The sequence below is a fragment of the Chiloscyllium punctatum genome, chromosome 49 (assembly GCF_047496795.1).
Source record: "Chiloscyllium punctatum isolate Juve2018m chromosome 49, sChiPun1.3, whole genome shotgun sequence".
NCBI classification, from domain to species: Eukaryota; Metazoa; Chordata; class Chondrichthyes; order Orectolobiformes; family Hemiscylliidae; genus Chiloscyllium; species Chiloscyllium punctatum.
The window spans coordinates 17,986,844-18,006,299 of NC_092787.1; the positions used below are offsets into that span (position 1 = coordinate 17,986,844).

The 19,456-nt window shown below is 39.1% G+C and overlaps 1 protein-coding gene across 4 annotated transcripts in view; it reads left to right on the forward strand.

Annotated features, from left to right (window-relative positions):
- The window catches only part of LOC140469297 (transforming growth factor beta receptor type 3-like), a 126,396-nt gene that overhangs the window by 41,712 nt on the left and 65,228 nt on the right, over nt 1-19,456 (forward strand). For all 4 annotated transcript variants that reach the window (XM_072565655.1, XM_072565654.1, XM_072565657.1 and 1 more), the window contains exons 5-6: nt 3,431-3,544; nt 16,132-16,279. In XM_072565655.1, the coding sequence (XP_072421756.1) occupies nt 3,431-3,544; nt 16,132-16,279 (262 nt within the window). The remainder of the gene's footprint in view (nt 1-3,430; nt 3,545-16,131; nt 16,280-19,456) is intronic.

The following is a 19,456-nucleotide window of genomic DNA, read 5'->3' on the forward strand; positions in this document are numbered from 1 at the left end:
CTGTAGTTGGTTATAAATCCTATCTCTAATAACCCTTTCCAGCCCTTTATCCACAACTGAATAAGGCTCACAGGTCTATAATTTCCAGGATTGTCTCTACTCCGCTTCTTGAACAAGGGAACAATATTTGCTATCCTCCAGTCTTCTGGCACTATTCATGCGAACAATAAAGACATAAAGATTAAAGCCAAAGGCTTGGCAATTTCCTCCCTGGCTTCCCAGAGATAAATCCCATCCGGCCCAGCGGACCTATCTATTTTTATACGTTCCAGAATTGCTAACACCACCTCCTTATATACCTCATTCAGTTAGGATTGGATTTTTAAGTAGATTCTCACATGCCTTTGTTACTATAGAGGTAATTGGTCCTGTACAGAGAGTGAGTATACTGGGTCAATGAGCATACGAGTACCATGAGTTGGCCTGGTAGTCTATGGGACCATGGGGGCATGAAAGGGAAGAGGATCCAGGGTTGGGTAGGACCATGGATAGCACAAGAGGAGTGAGTAAGTGAGATTTGAGGGTTACATATGGAAGAACTAAAATACAAACAAAAATGGAAGAAAGCCTCAGAAAAGTAAGGCAAGCCTTTTTGAACAGCCAACCTTGGCACAGCCAGCTCCAATCTGCATCTGGAGCAACTAGTAAACCCCATCCATCTCGTACCCTAGAATAAAAATCACACTGTCCACAGGAGTTTACCTCAGCAGGTGGGATGAACCAGGTAATAATCTGGCTCCCTCTATCAGCCTCAGGAGTGAAAATAATCTAAAGATATATATCACATGTAGAAAAATTTGACTAAAGTAAGTTAACTATTTTTTAGTGCCCAATGGATAAGCACATGCAATCATTTCTGTACACAGGTAGAGTCATAGAGATGTACAACATGGAAACAGACCCTTCGGTCCAACCCATCCATGCCAACCAGATATCCCAACCCAATCTAGTCCCATCTGCCAGCTCCAGGCCCATATCCCTCCAAACCCTTCCTATTCATATACCCATCCAAATTAGCCCTGCGTACATTTTTCTCCTCTCATCTTAAACCTATGCCCTCTAGTTTTGGACTCCATCATCCCGGGGAAAAGACCTTGTCTATTTACCCTATCCATGCCCCTCATGATTTTATAAACCTCTATGAGGTCCCCCCTCAGCCTCTGACACGCCAAGGAAAACAGCCCCAGCCTATTCAGCCTCTCCCTGTGGCTCAAATCCTCCAACCCTGGCAACATCCTTGTAAGTTTTTTCTGAACCTTTTCAAGTTTCACAACATCTTTCTTACAGCAGGAACACCAATTGACCATGGTATCTTCCCTGCCAAGTAGATATTCAATGCAGTATTCCAAAAGTGGCCCACCCAGCTGTAACATGACCACCCAACTCCTAAGCTCAGTCCTCCCAGTCTCTCTGTACTTGCGCTCCCCTCAGAATTGCATCCTTTAATTTATTTTGCATCTCCTTTATCATTATCACTGTTCAGTATACTTCCCAATTTTGATTTAATATTCATATATTTAAATTGTGCCCTGTCCATTTAAGCCTAAGTCATTAATATGTATCAAGAAAAGCATTGGTCCCAGGACCAACCCTTGGACAACTCCCACTATCAACTTTCCTGCAATCTAAAACAAAACATCATTTTGCAGCAGTATCTAATTTCCCCCACAGTCAAACACCACATAGTCATGGTCTCTCTTATTCCATGGGGCGTTACTCTGGGAACAAGCCTGTAGCATGACATTTTGTCCAATGTCTTTTGGAAGTACCTGAATCCACATCAATTGCATTATCGCAATCAGCCCTCCTATTAATTTTCCATGTTGCATCTGTCTCTCACGGCTATTATTAACCTGACAATTGTCAGATTTGCCCCGTTTATTGTGTGAGGGGAGTACTGTGTCTTCAGAAATATGTGCCATGATTGAATAGGTGTGCCATTCTTGACGAAGCTGTCTAAGATGATCGAATAGGTGTACTTAACATTTTAAAAAAGTTTTACTTTAGAATTAACAAAATAATGTAAATATATATATCTTGAACTTTCACAAATGTAAATGTCAAATGTGAGTAGGAATGTTACAGTTTTAGGAGTATCTTCCTGACACAATAGAAATTGAGCCTTGATTTCCACTCAAGTGATTTACCATAATGTTAGAGATTTGTGAATCACAAAAGGTAAATATGCTGGTACAGCACATAATTGGGAAGCATGTTATTGTGTATTGTAATGGGAATTGATTACAAAAAAAAAGATTATCCTTCAATTTTACAGAGCATTGGTGAGATCACATTGGGAATATTGTGTATGGTGTTGGTCTCCTTATTTAAAGATTTAAATGAATTGGAAGCAGTTCAAAGGTGGTTTACTCGGCAAATACTTGGAATGGACAGGTTGGTCTCGGAGGAAAGGTTGGACAGGCTAGGCTTGTAACTGCTGGAGTCTAGAAGAGGAAGAGATGACTTGATTGAAATATATAAAATCCTGACTGGCCTTGAAAGTGTTTAAGTGGAAAGGATACTTTCTCATGCAAGATAAGTTAAAACCTGATCACTTTTTCCAAAATAAGGGGTCATCCATGGGATGTAGGTGTGTGTAGGCCAGCCTTGCCAATTAGTAATTGCGCAGAAGGCAGTTCAGAGTCACCCATGTTGCGGTGGTTCTGAAGTCACATTTTAGGCCAGACCAAAGTAAGGATGGCAACTACCTTCCCAAAAGAGCAATACTGATAGGGTTTTCAGACAATTGACAATGGTTTTATGGTCACCATTAGCCTCTTTAATTCCAGATTTCTATTGATTCAAATTCCACCATCTTCCCTGACCAGATTTGAATCAGAGTCTCAGAACATTATCTGAGTTTCTGGATTACTCTCTGGTGACAATGCCATTCAGCAGTTGCCTTTCCACTTTTAAGACAGATTTGAGATGTGTTTTTTTTTCTCACAGGATCATGATTCTTTGCAATTCTCCTCAAAACATGGTGGATGCAAAGTTCATGAATGCCTTTTGAACAGCCAAAGTAAATAGATGTTTTGATAAAGAAATAGTTGAAAGAGTTACAAGAGATAAGAGGAAATGTGGAGTAATCGCATAGACCATGGTTTGAGGGGCTGAGTGGCCTACTGCTGCTCCTAAATCATATTCATGCGATACTAAATGTGATGTTCTTCTCTGCATAATGATACCTTTAGCAGATTGTAGATGAGACTTCTTAGGGACTTCTCCTCCTCTCACTCCTTCTGTAGACTCTTAAAAATGGAATCTGTTTCCACCATCGTTTCAAGTTGACCTTTTTAGATTGGACTTGTGTCACAATACACAGTCAATTAATTCTGCTTATCTAATATCCCAATTGCACCAACTAAGAGGCACTGTGGTTAACCAATGTTATGTGGACCATTAATCATTTGTAAATTGATTTTTCCAGATTTCTTTGCACGTGGAGACGATTAGTGTCAACAAGACATTGATTCTTGTTTTGAACAGCAGCAATGATTTAGTTTGGAATGTGGGTGCTATCAAGATGCCACTTAAAGTCTACGTAAGTATGATATGGTCAGTAACGTGTATGTTATTAGTTACTATAATGTCACTTTTTAAATCTTCAGAAAGTTTTATTACTGTGCTATAATTGATTATATTTTAACTGGACACCAGCGGTATGGAAATTAAACAAAATACTAAAATGAGTATTTGATTAAAGATATCTTGTCAGGTCATGAATGACATTGTGGCTTGGAAAGAAATTTGGGAAAATTGTGTAAGAGGTTCAGCAGGGCCTTTCTTGGTATTGAGAGCAACTAGCTGTGTTTTGCAATTATTTTCCATGTATTGAGATGAGAATCTTCCTATGCATCTGCAAGATGTCAATTAAGGGGGTTTATTGCCTTTGTTGACCTGATTAATGCATATCTAGCCTCATTAATAAGCAACTTCCTATTCTCTAACTGCTGTGAGAGAATTTACACGAGAATTCCTGACAGGAAAGTTGTGGCAGTTACCTTATGATTCCAACTTGCTTGCTTCTCATGGAACTCCTTGGATATCTGACATCAACATCTCGGGCACCTGTGGCATGCATTCCTTATTCACCCACCTCGGCAATGGACACTTGCCAGCCTCTGCACACTATAATGGCACATCCCTGATCCGTTTATTATATGCTTTTGTGCTTTAAAGTTGCACCTTGGGATGCACTATTATGCTGTTCAAGCTCATATTATGTTCAGGGATAGATACACAGCTACATCTCTGGTCTGCTCATTTAACCATGCACCTACTTAGATGGTCACAGTATCCCTGCCTTGACATTTTGCACTTTGCTCTGGCTAAGGGGCACAGTGCTTCCATCTTGCTTTGCCATTTAGCGTGCACACTAAGCCAGTTTGACTGGTTGTCAGCGGTCCTCTGTCAAGTCAGAGGAAGATAACCTTCAGTCAGGCAGTTCCAGCACAAAAAGTCAAGAGAAGTCTCCAATACCAGCATCCAGACTTCTGGCCTATCTGTCAGCACTTGGGGCAATCACGGTCTGAATCTTGCCCTTAGAAGAAGTGAAGTGCAGGATCAGATAGCCTATTTCCTCCTTTACTCTTTCTGTCATATTGTGGGATGCTTTTTCCTAGAATAAGAGAAAGAAGGGATTGAGTGAAATGAAAGTGTGTTCTGCAGCTGTTAGTGCTGGTGTAGGTAGAGAAAGATGGCGAGTTGTCCTGAGTGTGTAGGCAGTACAGAGGCAATATAGGACTATGGATTAATAGTGTTGGAGGTGAGAGCAAGTGAAGAAAGAAGTTGCTTGCACTGCTGAGAGTGGCAGAACATAACCTTTCTGGGAGTTAAGTATTTGTAGCAGGCAGAATGACTGAGGTGGCAGTGAGAAGGTGGTGCCACATATCCTGGTGTAACAGGGAAAGCCATTGACCATTCCTCCAGATGACCAAGACTGCATTGACCGGAGTGGCAACCTCAGACTATTCTGGCAGGGTCCGATGTCATGACCTCCACTGCTGATACTGGGAGAAGAGGAAAAATCCTCCTATGCACTACCCTGTCCGTCAGGTCTTTGTTGACAAAGCAAGACACCAATTCTTCTTTCTGTGGTCTCATCTGGTGCAAACATAACATACTGTGCAAAGCAGTTCTAGACTAACTGTGCTTGTCTACGTGCATAAAGATCTTTAATTAAAAGATGGTGCCAAAAATGTTCATCCATTCTAGGATATTCCAGCATTGGCAAGTGGTAGAATTGGGCTAGCATTGGATGAGAATGCACCATAGGGGCAGGATAGGTAGGTAATGAGGTGAGTTTGGGATGGTACTTCAAGAAATGTCTCTCATCCTTGCAAAGAGAAACTCTCCTTGAAAATCCACAAAATTAACACAAAATTAACACTATGATAAGATTCAGCTCAAAAGTTTTTAGAAATTGACTAGTTTTTTTAATAGATTAATTTGTACGTTTATATTTTTATAACCTTGAAACAATCCCTTAGCTTTAATATGTATGCTGTTTCTGTTTGGATGTATATTTTCTTCTCACTTTTTAGTCAAGTTGTGTCCCACCAGAGACCATTATTGTACATTCTGACCTACTAAAACCTATGTAGGGATGGTTGATTTTGCTGCTGCCAAAAGGGTAATTTTTCTGACAAATGCTTACCAGATCTGTGTGCATGCTACATGATTTTATGTCTAATTTTAAACATGTATGGCAAAGCATACATTGTACATGCCCTATTCCTTTTAACTGCTGGCTTGGGAAGCAACAAGGATTTTTAAAATAGCATCTTGCATGCAAAATAACAATCCTTGTCCTAATTCTTAGATATATAGGAGTAATTTATAGTTCATTATATAGTTCTCTGTGAGAAGTAGTGAAAGAATACGTACTTTGATCTGCTTTATAATGAACTTATAAAATTCCCCTATAAGCATAAATAGGACTGAATTTTCACAAATTACAGAGGTCATTCTGCTGTAACATGCATTTTGTTAACATGAACTGGGGACATTGTTTCTAAAGCACAAACTTTTAAAACGTACTGGCTGTAAGGTGGTTACATCACCAAAACTTTTAAGTGCTGTTTTTAAAGCATGCTTTTTCTGGAATAGGAGTTGCACGAGAATGCAATCATTGTGATATAGAAGAACTATCTGTATGGATCTACACACCTTGTCTCTAGAGGGACAAACAGGAAGGGCTGAATGACCTTCCTTTATCTGTGACTTCTTTCCCATTGTTTTTACTGCTGTTCCATATACATAATGCTTCTAACAAGTTGCAAAAGTGTGCAAAGTGTGCTTCATTTTGTGTTTTTATATTTTACAATTGCACTGTTTTTATAGTGTCACTTCTCTTAATTGGAGTAATAGATTTAAAAAAAAGTAAATGTGCAATTTTCCAGATTGACAGGTGTATGATAAACGATTAACAAAGTTTGAATTGCCCATTAACTAGTATAATTGGCAAAATTTTAAAATTTATTTGTTTTATTTTCTTATAGTAATGATATCCCTAAATATATTTAAGTGTAATCTTTGCTGTTTTATTATTGCAACTGAAAATTTATCACAAAACATATGTCAGGGTTAGGATTAGCATTTTGTTGGAGTGTCTAGTGCATCACCTGTGAATACCCCAGTTTTAAATATTGAAAAATAGCTCCAAGATATATTTGTGAACCATTGTTAGTTTTATTGGTGGTCATTCTCTTAAATACCAAGAATCTTAATTTACTAACTGTTTCTTTTTCAAAACTGTGTCTTGCTGTCTTTGATTTTAAAACAGAAATTTAATTTTAAGGGCATTTTCCAAGGTCTGCAAATAAACATAATTAACATAAATTCAATATAATTACTATTTCATTTATTCATAGGATGTAGGTGTTGCTGCTAGACCTGCATTAATTACCTATTCCTAATTACCGTGGAGAAGATGTTGGTCGTTTCTTTCTTGGAGTGTAGGCACTTATTTGATCTGGGGCTATAGTCAGTTTTGTGCTGAAGTTGCCTTTTAGTGCAGTTATTTTAAATTACTGCAAAATATCAAGAAAACTCTGAATGTAACTTGAGTTTGCAATTCTGCATTGTTATTGAGCAAATTACTCAACCTTGTGGAAACTCTACCAGACAGTTCTGAAATGATGTTCTGAATTCATTTTACCTATGCAATTCAGCACCGAGAGATTAATTTACTGAGAAAGGACTGGATTTATTTGGATGTTCTTTTAAAAACAATGCCTTAGAAATAGCAATAAAATGAAAATGTTATGTTTTAAGTGGAATATATCAACTTCATGGAAAAGTTCAGAGTGCAGTTATTTGTTGGATTGTGAGAATTGGCCGGGCCAGCCTTGAGTAATTGTTTGTGGTACAATCCCCTTAATTGGGCCACATCTTTGGGGTTTTAATTGACAATAGTTAACTTCCAGCTTAGGTATTGTTTGGTGATTTCTTCTTTGTGCATCAATTACACATGTTTCTTGAACAAAGACGATTTTTTTTGTATCATCCTTTATTGTTCCCTCCAATTTGCAGCTATCCAAAAAGTCACACATGACTGTTTTAGAACACCTTTCATACAGAAACATGGCAATCTTGAAGGGACTATGGACTAAGACTAGACTTTTAGAGCCCTACATAGCACAGAAACAACCCTTTGATCCAACTTGTCCATGCTGATCAGATTTGTCAGCATTTGGCCCATATCCCTCTTAAACCCTTCTTATTCATACACCCATCCAGATGTCTCTCAAATGGTGTAATTGTACCAGCCTTCACCATTTCCTGACAGTTCATTCCATGCACACACCGCCCTCTGCATAAAAAAGTTGCCTCTTAAATCTCTTTTCAATCTTTCCCCTCTCACCTTTTAAATGTACGTCCTCTAGTTTTGGAGTCCTCTGCCCCACCTCCAGGAAAGACCTTATCTATTTACTCTATCCATGTCCCTCATGACCTTATAGACCTCTATAAGGTCATCCATCAGCTTCCAATGCTCCACAGAAAATAGCCCTAGCCTATTCAGCCTCTCCCTATAGCGCAAACTCTCCAACCCTTGCAACATCCCTGTAAACCTTCTCTGAACCCTTTCAAGTTTCACAACATCCTTTCAACAGCTGGGAGACCAGAACTGCACACAGTATTCCAAATGAGGCCTAACCAGTGTCTTGTACAGCCTCAACATGAGATTCCACCTCCTACACTCCATGCACTAACCAATAAAGGCAAGCATACCAAATGCCACCTTCACTATCCTGTCTACCTGCAACTCCACTTTCAAGGAAGCATGAACCTGCACTCTAAGGTCTTATACACTGAGTTTAGGAAATGTGAAAAGTAACTTGATTGAATCTGACAGTGTGGATTTGGAAAGGATGTTCCTTGTCGTGGGTAAACGTAGAATTGAGAGTTTTTGGAATGCTGATGCTCAAAAGTTGGTGAAAACAGTCTTTGAATATATTTAAGCTAGGGTAAATAGATCCTTGGTATGAAGAGGGTGGAAGGTTATTGGGTGTAAGTGGAAATATGGAGTAATCAGATTAGCTGTAATCTTATTGAACGGTGAAGCAAGCTTGAGGGTCCCCAAGGCCTATTCTTGCTCCTAACTTGTATGTTTGTATGGGCTGTCTGTGCTGCTATCTTCTCATCAGAAGATCTGGGCCATATCGTCGCCTGACATCATCTATGAAGATCGTAAGAAATGCATGGGACCTAATGCCTGGGAATGGGTGATGAAGGTATTAATTAAAGGTTATTTGGGTGAGAATTGGTTGTATAAATATGGGTAGCTTGAGCCTTTTAATTTCAATGCTACTTTTACTATCATTCCCTTCATTACTGATGCACAATTAATGTTAAACATTCTGTCTCTTGTTTACTCTGCTTGTCTTTATTCAGATCATTACACTATTTCTTGTCTTGATATTTCTCTTGAAGCTCACGCTCACCCCCACTCCTACCCTGTTGATTCAAAGCTTTTCCAGGGCCCTAGTTATACAATGACCAGCATGCTGGTCCTATCTCCTTCCTTGAGTACTGACACCAGTCTTCCACTTAATCAAAATGCTTTCTTCCCATGCCATATTTAGAGCTATTAAATTTATAATCTGCTTGATCCTATGCTATTCAGTGCATGACTTTTGTAATAATTCTGTATTTATTACCTTACATGTTTTAATTTGGACACTAATTCCTCAAATTCCATGTGACGTCATATCTAGTTCTACCTATGTCTTTGGTTACACTATAGATCATGGCCACTAGACCCTTCTCCCAACGCCACCCCCATATCACAGTGGTGTTTGGCCCAAGAAACCATGTTAGCAGCAGTGTCCTTGCTGCTAGACCAGAAGGTCCAGGTTCAAATCTCATTTCATGTTGTGATGGCCACAGAATGTTCAAACTGGTTAATTTCTTTATTTTGTTTATAAAAAACTTGTGTGTCTATACCTTTTGTAAACTGCTTTATTTCTTATATTGTTTTTGTTCTGTTTCATTGTGCTGCTGGCAACATTTGAGAATTGTGGAATTTCATTGATTTTACTTTTTTTTTGATGTAGATTACTGTTTAGGAAGGAATCTGAGCAGTAAGGAAAGTGGCAGAGTTTGTGAACTGAGAGGCAATGTTCTAAAATCTCTAGTGTAAATTGGCCTGTTAAATAAACACTGCAGAGAGAACAAAAATCACCATGTGATAGTCAATTAAAAACTGAATACCCAAATGATGATTGATGTTTGTGAGAGCATTACAGGGATATTTGCAGGAATTGGCCATTCTCGTAAAACAAATGAAATTAATTGTATTCTGGTGACAGAAGGCTGCCTTGTCTTCTTTTAAAAATGAATGTAAGCAACTGGAATTGCAAAGTATACTTTGCTGGGAAGAAATTGAAGGAATGAGTTCCATGGTTCAAAGTAGAATAGAGAGTGAAATGGCATTCACAATATATTAAAGAGTGAAAGATGTGTACTGGGGTGAAGGCTGTGCAATAAATATTCTTGTTAAGTATTGGAAAAGGTGCACTTGCTGGCAAATAATAAAACAAACATGCAAATACTTTTTTCTAATTAACTTGTTCAGAGATGTTACCACACACCTCTGGAGCAGGTGGGACTTGAACCCCATTGTACCACAAGAGGACCCCCAATTTTCATTTTCATGTGCATTTATTACCAACAATAATTATAGTTGCATTGGTTTGGTGGTCATATTCCTTCTGGAGTCAGACACTTTGAATTCCATTTCATAATGTGGAATTGAAATCTACATTCTCTGAATCTTGAAGTGACAAAAGCCAAGCACACTCATTGGGTGGATTTGGGTGGCAAGCCTCTGGGTATAGTCAGATCAAAACACCATCCTGCTTATGAAATTTGGCTTTGGTATTAAGAAGTGTCCTGGTTAGGGTTCGTAGACTGAGATTTAACTCCTGGTCCCGATATTGATATGGGGAAGAAATGACGGTTTGGAATTCATAGTTTGAGTCAGATGCCTGGACCCAGAAGGCGATTTTTGACAGATTTTTGTAGGAACAGATTTCAATTAAAGCTAGAAAATAGGGAGCAGATGAATCCTTATGGCAATCATGTTATATGAAATATTGGTAGGCGATGGCTTAATAGTATTAACCATAGACTTAATCCAGAGACCGAGATAATGATTTGGGAACCAGGTTTGATTCCTACTGGAGCAGGTGGTGGAATTTGAATTCAATTTTTAAAAAACTGAAATTAAGAGCCTAGTGATGAGTCCAATCCTTGGATTTTTCCGATAATGTCCTTTTAGAGAGGGAAATCTACCATCCTTACCTGGTCTGGCCTACATGTGACTCGAGAACTGCAGCAATGTTGGTGACTTTTAACTGACCTTTGGGCAGTTGGGGATGGGAAATAAATGCTAACCTAACCAGCAATACAGTTATCCTGTGAATGAATAAGAAAAAACACATCCTAGCCTTGGTATTTTGTGGTGAATAAATCAACTCGTGACTCCTCAAAGATCTTCCAACAAGTACATGTCACAACCCATGAATTTGATGGAACATTTTCCAATTGCCTGGATGAATGTACCCCCTTAAATGAAGTTTGACACAATCCTAGACAAAACAGCTCACTTGATTATCACCACCTTAAATGTTCACTCTTCTAATGCAACATTGTGACAACAGGTCATACCAATTACAAGGTTCACTGCAGCAAACTACCAAAGTTAGTTCAATTGTACCTACCAAATCGGCAACCCATATCACCAATAGGAATAGAGATGTACAGCACAGTCCAACTCGTTTATGCTGACTAGATATCCTAAATTAATCTAATCCTGTTTGCCAGCACTTGGCCCATATCCCTCTCAATTCTTCCGATTCACATACCCATCCAGATGCCTTTTAAATGTTGTAATTTTACAAGCCCCCACTACTTCCTCTGGCAGCTCATTCCATACACACACGAGCCTTTCTGTGAAAAAGTTGTCCCTTAGGTCCCTTTTAAATCTTGCCCCTCTCACCCTAAACCTATGCCCTCTAGTTCTGGACTCCCCCACCCCAGGGAAAAGATCTTGTCTATTTACCCTGTCCATGCCTCTCATGATTTTATAAACCTTTATAAGGTCACCCCTCAGCCTCCAATGCTCAAGGGAAAACAGCCTCAGCCCTATTCAGCCTCTCTCTATAGCTCAAACCCTCCAACCCTGGCAACATCCTTGTAAGTCTTTCCTGAACCCTTTCAAGTTTCACACCATCCTTCCGATAGGAAGAGACTTTGAAGAACATGGGCAGCAAGTGTATGGGGTCATTGCCATGTCTCTCAATATCCTGATTTGGATAAATATTGTTTTTTTCCCTTCGTCACATACATAGAACCCCTTACCGAATAACACTTTTGTCATTCCTACACCACATAAATTGCAATGGTTCAAGAAAGTGATCATCACATTCTCAAGGACAATTGGAGATTAAAATCTTCGAGGAGAAAGTGAGGACTGCAGATACTGGAGATCAGAGCTGAAAATGTGTTGCTGGAAAAGCACAGCAGGTCAGGCAACATCCAAAGAACAGGAGAATCGACGTTTCGGGCATGAGCCCTTCTTCAGGCATCTGAAGAAGGGCTCATGCCCAAAACGTCGATTCTCCTGTTCCTTGGATGCTGCCTGACCTCCTGTGCTTATCCAGCAACACATTTTCAACTCCAATCGGAGATTAAACCAAATACTTGCCTTCCTAAAAATGATTTATATACATTGCTTTTGTTAAAGTATTCCTTCCATACTATTATTGAAACCCATAAGAATGATGAAAATGAGACTTTTAAAATCCAGTGGTGCATACGATATATTTGAATTAATGGAAAGTTTAAGATGAACAGAGTTCTCGAGTTACACATTTTCTTTGAAACTCTTAGCAAGATTTGTTTGGATTGAACTGCTATGTACTTTCTAATCTGTACTGTACTCCTACAAAATATTGACAATAAAGTGTTAAAAGCAGTCATCTTAATAACCCTCACAGTAATGCAGTTGTCATGATTTGGGTCACCAAAGGGCCTTTGAAAGTTTAGACTTAGCTGCTGACGCACAAAAGTTTAAAAAGGTCTTGCTTCCTGATGATTCAAAGGAAGTTTGGGAAGAAGCTTGGCTCCAAATTATTGAGCTGAGACGTGAGGGGGTTGTAATGAAAGTAAACATTATTTTCTAATTGTATCCAAGAATAAATAGTCTGTTAGACACTGAATGCAGTCCTCTTAATATGTCTACATATGACTACGCAACACTGGGAATGGCACCTCAAGGCTTGTTTTTTGAAACTTAAATTGTGGCCTCTTGATGCTGTTTTAAGGATGAGTAAGATTTCAAGGCAGTGTCATTGCACAACAGCCACAGGGTAGTTAATTTTATTAAATTTATTAGATAATGACTAGTGCTTTATTTTCTTTCAGTGTGCATATATAAATGTAGCATTACAACTTTTTGGAAAGTTGTCCCTCTTTTAGCTCTCCCAATGTGTTACTAAAACATGGTGTGCTCAACTATAAAGTATTAATTGAAAATCATTTCCCCATAAGAGACTATGTAATAACGTGGGTTATATTCATGACTCAACTAGTTAGGTCAGTCAGCTAGATGTTTAGCATGTGGTTTAGAATGACCCTTAAACTCAATTCCAGTTCTGGCTGAGATAGACATAGGTACCTTGCTCCTTGTCCTCTTGAGAGTAAAAGGCAATGGCAAACCACCACTGACTAAAACTGCTCAGCATGAAACAACAGTAGACAATGACCTGCCTTTGGTAGAGAGCACAAGAATGAATGAATATTCATGACCTCTAATTATTTTTAGATATAACAAGCTGTTGTACTTATCTGTCTCAAAAATATTTGTGACATTTTGCTTCTATGAACTTATTACTCTTACTAACTTAGCTCTTGCTTGCTATTTCCCACACTTATCCTACTCCATTTCCAACACATTTTTCACCTTCCCATTTTCTGCCTTTCTCCTTTCAGTTGCTGCTTCCCTGCTAATCTGTTCTCTACTTCCTCTCCCTTTTGTTATCATCAATTGCATTCCCTCTCCTGATCGCTTCTTGCCCTTCTTGCTGCCTGTTCATTCCCTCCCATTCACATCCATTCATTTCCTGATCTCCTGACCACTTCTTCTTAACACATCTCTCCCATGTCCTCATTCATAGCCAGCAAGCGAAGCTTGAGAGAGGTAATGAATCAAAGGGAGTATGGGAGGTCAGGAGAGGAAAACTAAGGTCAAGTTTATTAAATTATGATACTAAATCATATTAATGACTACTACAAATATAAATCAAGTACTGGAAACTCAGAACAGAATATTCTGAAAATACACAATTTATATTAGGCAGGAAATGGTGTTGGAGAGACTGTTAGGTCTGAAGGATGATAAGTCCCCGGGATCTGATGGTCTGCATCCCAGGGTACCAAAGGAGGTGGCTCTAAAAATCGTGGATGCATTGGTGATCATTTTCCAATGTTCTATAGACTCAGGATCAGTTTTTGCGGATTGGAGGGTGGCTAATGTTGTCCCACTTTTTAAGAAAGGTGGGAGAGAGAAAACAGAGAATTATAGACCAGTTAATCTGACCTCAATGGTGGGGAAAAATGCTGGAGGCAATTATAAAGGATGAAATTATGCCACATCTGGATAGCAGTAACAGGATAGGTCAGACTCAGCATGGATTTATGAAGGGGAAATCATGCTTGACTAATCTTCTGAAATTTTTTGAGGATGTAACTCTGAAGATGGACAAGGGAGATCCAGTGGAAGTAGTATACCTGGACTTTCAGAAAGCCTTTGATAAAGTCCCACTTAGGAGGTTAGTGAGCAAAATTAGGGCACTTGGTATTAGAGGCAAAATACTGACATGGATTGAAAATTGGTTGGCTGACAGAAACAAAGAGTAGTGATAAACGGCTCCCTTTCAGAATGGCAGGTCGTGACCAGTGATGTGCCACAGGGATCAGTGCTAGGACCGCAGCTTTTTACAACGTACATTAATGATATAGATGAAGGTATTAAAAGTAATATTAGCAAATTTACTGATGACACAAAGCTGGGTGGCAGGGTGAAATGTGAGGAGGATGTTAGGAGAATACAGGGTGACCTGGACAGGCTAGGTGAGTGGACGAATGCATGGCAGATGCAGTTTAATGTGGATAAGTGTGTGGTTATCCACTTTGGTGGCAAGAACAGGAAGGAAGATTACTACCTAAATGGAGTCAAGTTAGGTAAAGGGGCAGTACAACGAGATCTAGGTGTTCTTGTACATCAGTCAATGAAAGCATGCAGGTACAGCAGGCAGTGAAGAAAGCTAATAGCATGCTGGCCTTCATAGCAAGATGAATTGAATATAGAAGCAAAGAGGACCTTCTGCAGCTGTACAGGGCCCTGGTGAGACCGCACCTGGAATATTGTGCGCAGTTTTGGTCTCCAAATTTGAGGAAAGACATTCTGGCTATTGAGGGAGTGCAGCATAGGTTCATGAGGTCATTTCCTGGAATGGTGGGACTATCTTACGCTGAAAGATTGGAGCGACTGGGCTTGGGCTTGAGTTTACAAGGCTGAGAGGGGATCTGATTGAGACGTATAAGATTATTAAAGGATTGGACACTCTGGAGGCAGGAAGTATGTTTCCGCTGATGGGTGAGTCCCGAACCAGAGGACACAGTTTAAAAATCAGGGGTAGGCCACTTAGAACAGAGTTCAGGAGAAACTTCTTCACCCAGAGAGTAGTGTGTGTATGGAATGCTCTGCCCAAGAAGGTTGTGGAGACCAAGTCTCTGGATACTTTCAAAGAAGAATTGGATAGAGCTCTTAAGGATAGTGGAATCAAGGGTTATCGGGATAAGGCAGGAACAGGATTGAGGATGATCAGCCATGATTATAATGAACGGTGGTGCTGGCTCGAAGGGCAGAATGGCCTACTCCTGCACCTATTGTCTATTGTTTATTCTTCTTTAGAGATAAACCAATCTTATTCTAGCAAATCCTTGAGCCATATTTCTTACCCTTCTTCCTGACTGTGCCTCCCCAGTCCTGACACACACACACACACACACACACACACACTCTTGATTGATTGATTACCCTCTGTCTTCAGCTGTCTCGCGCTGTCTTGTGCTTGTGCTCACTCTCACTTGCTCCGTCCCTTCCCCCTTCAGTTTGAGAGATTAAAAAATGTCAATTTGGAAGAGACAGAGTGCCAGTTTATAATTATTATGCATATGGATAATTGGAATGTTTTAACTTAAAAAAAAGTTGTGAAGTTAAGTGTGCACACACACACCAACATTATTTGCTGGACACTCTTTTAATAATGCTGTTTAAACATAACTGGAATAATTTAATTAATTATAAATAGGCAATAAGTTCTTTTGGAATAATTTTATTACAATTACCTCCAAGTCTGTTATGGCTGTGTATCTTATCGAGACATATCAAGGTAACTAATCTAAATTCTAATTGTATTTGTGAAATAAGGAGCAATTCCAACATTCATAATTGCATCAGTTTAAGAAGTATTATACAAAGCTCATAGTAGTAAGAGATATTAAAATTAGATTGTTTTAAACTAGTTGCTCGAATTGTTAAAACTGTTTGTTTTGCAGCATTCCACAAAGTCCTACGTAATACCCCAGGAAACAAGGAAACTTTCAAGTCTGGAACAATTGAAGCTAGCTGAGGAAAACTGCAGTTCAGTCATTAGCTTAGTTAAGTTTGAAGAAGCTGGTGGAATAACTATAGAACTGATGAAAGGTAAGTGTATAGAGCAATGTTAATAGGAATAGAGGTTCTTTTTGAGGTTTGTGGGGAGCATGAACAAAACAGTGTAAAAAGTTGCAGTTTTATATAATTAGTTAAGATTGTCGTAACACATTAGAGTTCATAAGCATAGAAAGCGTTTGAACATTGAAGTGAAATATTTGCTTTATAATCCACTGGATCTATATTTTAAAAATGCATATGAAAACTGAAAATATGGGACAGATACTTATCCAATGCGAAAAGGAAGTTTAAATATTTGAGGTTAACATCCTTCCTTCCCTGGGTCTTGCATGTGAAAAATTATTCAGTGTACTCATGTAAAAGTTGAATTTGAGAGATAGGTTTTTTTGTTAAAAGTCATGGTTAACTTTTATCGATAATGTTTAGGAGTTGATTTGTACACTTGATTTGGACACAAGTGAAGTCCAAAAATGAACCATGAAGAAACTAAAAACTCACTCCCACTGCACTAAAGATTACATATTAATCATCATTTATATATTCATCACTTTAATTTGAATAAATAAAACAATATTCAAGATGTGTAAATGTTTTAAGTACTTAAGGTACTCATTTCCTTTTTTTTATTTTATGGGATATGGCCATCACTGGCTTGTCCAGCATTAATTGCCCACCGCTAATTTTTCAGAGGGCAATTAGGGTCAGTGACATTGATGTGAGTCTGAAATCACATGTAGGTCAAATTAGCTAAAGTGGCAGATTTTCCCCTCCTAAATGTCATTGGTAAACAAGATTTTTTTTTTACACAATCAACATTTATTACCTGGACACCATTAGGTTAGCTTTTAATTCTAGATTTTTATTGCATTCAAAGCTTCACCAACTTTTATTCACTTATGGGATATGGATATAATGGCTGGTCAACATTTTAATACTCCTGTCAAGATTAGAGTGGTGTTGAAAAGCACAGCAGGTCAGGCTGCATCCGAGGAGCAGGAAAATCTACTTTTTGGGCAGGAGCCCTTCATCAGGATGCTGCCTGACCTGCTGTGCTTTTCCAGCACCACTCTAATCTTGACTCTGATCTCCAGCATCTGCAGTCCTCACTTTTGCCTATTTTGTTGCTCATCCCTAGTTGCCTTTGAGAAGGAGGTGGTGAGCTGCCATTTTAAATTGCTGCAGTCCGTGTGCCTCCAGGTAGACCCATAATGCCATTAAGGAGAGAATTCCACAATTTTGACCCAGCAACAACGATGGAATGACAATATATTTCCAAGTCAGGATGGTGAATTGCTTGGAAGGGAATTTGCAGCTGATGGCATTCTCATGTATCTGCTGCCCTTCTTCTTTTAGATGGAAGTAGTCATTTGTTTGGAAGGTGAAATCTTTGGTGAAAGTTGAATTTAAACTCATGTCCTCAGAACTTTAAATTGGGAATACTAGTCCAGTGGCAATATCATTGCTCCACCGTCTTCCCAGTTGATGATTCCTGATGAAGGACTTTTGCCCGAAACGTCGATTTTCCTGCTCCTCTGATGCTGCCTGAACTGCTGTGCTTTTCCAGCACCACTGTAATCCAGAAGCAAAATACTCACCCTGTATATAATATAGCTGGTCCCGATTAGTTTCTGGTCAATGGTAACCTCCAGGATAATGTTAATAGGAGATTCAGTGATGCTAATGCCATTAAATGTAAAGAGTCAATGGTTAGCTTCTCTGCTTTTGGTGATGATTATTACCTGGCACTTGTGTGGCATAGATGTTAGTTACCACTTCAAAATAAGCCTGAATTTTGTCCTTGTCTTGCTGCATGTGGACACAGTGCTTCAGAGCTTATGGAGTCAAGAATGGTGCTGCCGATTGTGGATTCATCATTCCTGATGAAGGGCTTTTGCCCGAAACGTCGATTTCGCTGCTCGTTGGATGCTGCCTGAACTGCTGTGCTCTTCCAGCACCACTAATCCAGTCATCAGGGAACCTGACCACCCTCCTCTAGCTTATCTCTCCACGCTTCAGACTCACTGCCTTTATTCCTGATGAAGGGCTTTTGCCCGAAACGTTGATTTCGAAGCTACTTGGATGCTGCCTGAACTGCTGTGCTCTTCCAGCACCACTAATCCAGAATCTGGTTTCCAGCATCTGCAGTCATTGTTTTTACCTCATCAGGGAACCTCCCCACTTTTGACTTCATAATGTAGGAAAGGTCATTGAAGCAGCTGAAGATGGTTAGAGTCCTGAACAACTCCTGCAATGATGTTTTGGGACTGACATATTTGATCTGCCGCATCCACTGCGATCTTGCTTTGTGCTAGGTGGAGAATTTTCTAACTTGTTTTGTTTGACTTTAATTTTTCATCAGGTGTTCTTGCACAACTTCTTATAAGGGTTTAGATGGAGAGCAATTTAAGTGTGTACAGGTGACTAAGGTGTCAATGGTGGAGCACTTTGGGTCCAGCGACCATAACTCTGGTTTTAAAATGAGATAGATTGGATCTAAAAGTTGAAGTTCTAAATTTTGATGGCATTAAGCAAGAACTCAAAGCTGATTGGGAACAGATGTTCGCAGGTAAAGGGATGCCTGGAAAATAGCAATTTTAAATGCTAGTACTGATTCAGAGAATCCTCAAGTTGAATTTAATAATTCTTTTAAAGTTTGTGATATATTCTTCCATCCAATAATTCTTCAGAAATTCTAATAAAGTGTAACGATGTGTCATGAAAGACAATGTTGCCATTCTTAATTTTCATTCAAAAACTGTAATAGAAGTTCCAATTTTCTTCGATATCCACATGTTGAGTAAGTATAAAGTACTTACATAAGACTAAAAGATATAGGAGCAGAATTTGACTATTCAGCCCATTGAGTCTGCTCCACAATTCAATCATGGCTGATATATTTTTCAACCCCTTTCTCTTGCTTTCCCCTTGTAACTCTTGATCCCCTTACAATTCAAGAACCTGTCTTCACCTTAAATACAGCCAGTGACTTAGCTTCCACAGCCTTGTGTGGCAATGAGTCCCACAGATTTACCATCCTCTAACTGAAGAAATAATTTTTCTTCTCAGTTCTAAAGGGTCATCTCTTCACTATGAGGCTGCACCTTAAGGTCCTGGTCTCTCCTACTAGTGAAAACATCTTCTTCATGTTCATTTTATCCAGGCATCTCATTATTCTGTAGGGTTTAATGAAATTCCACTTTCATCTGC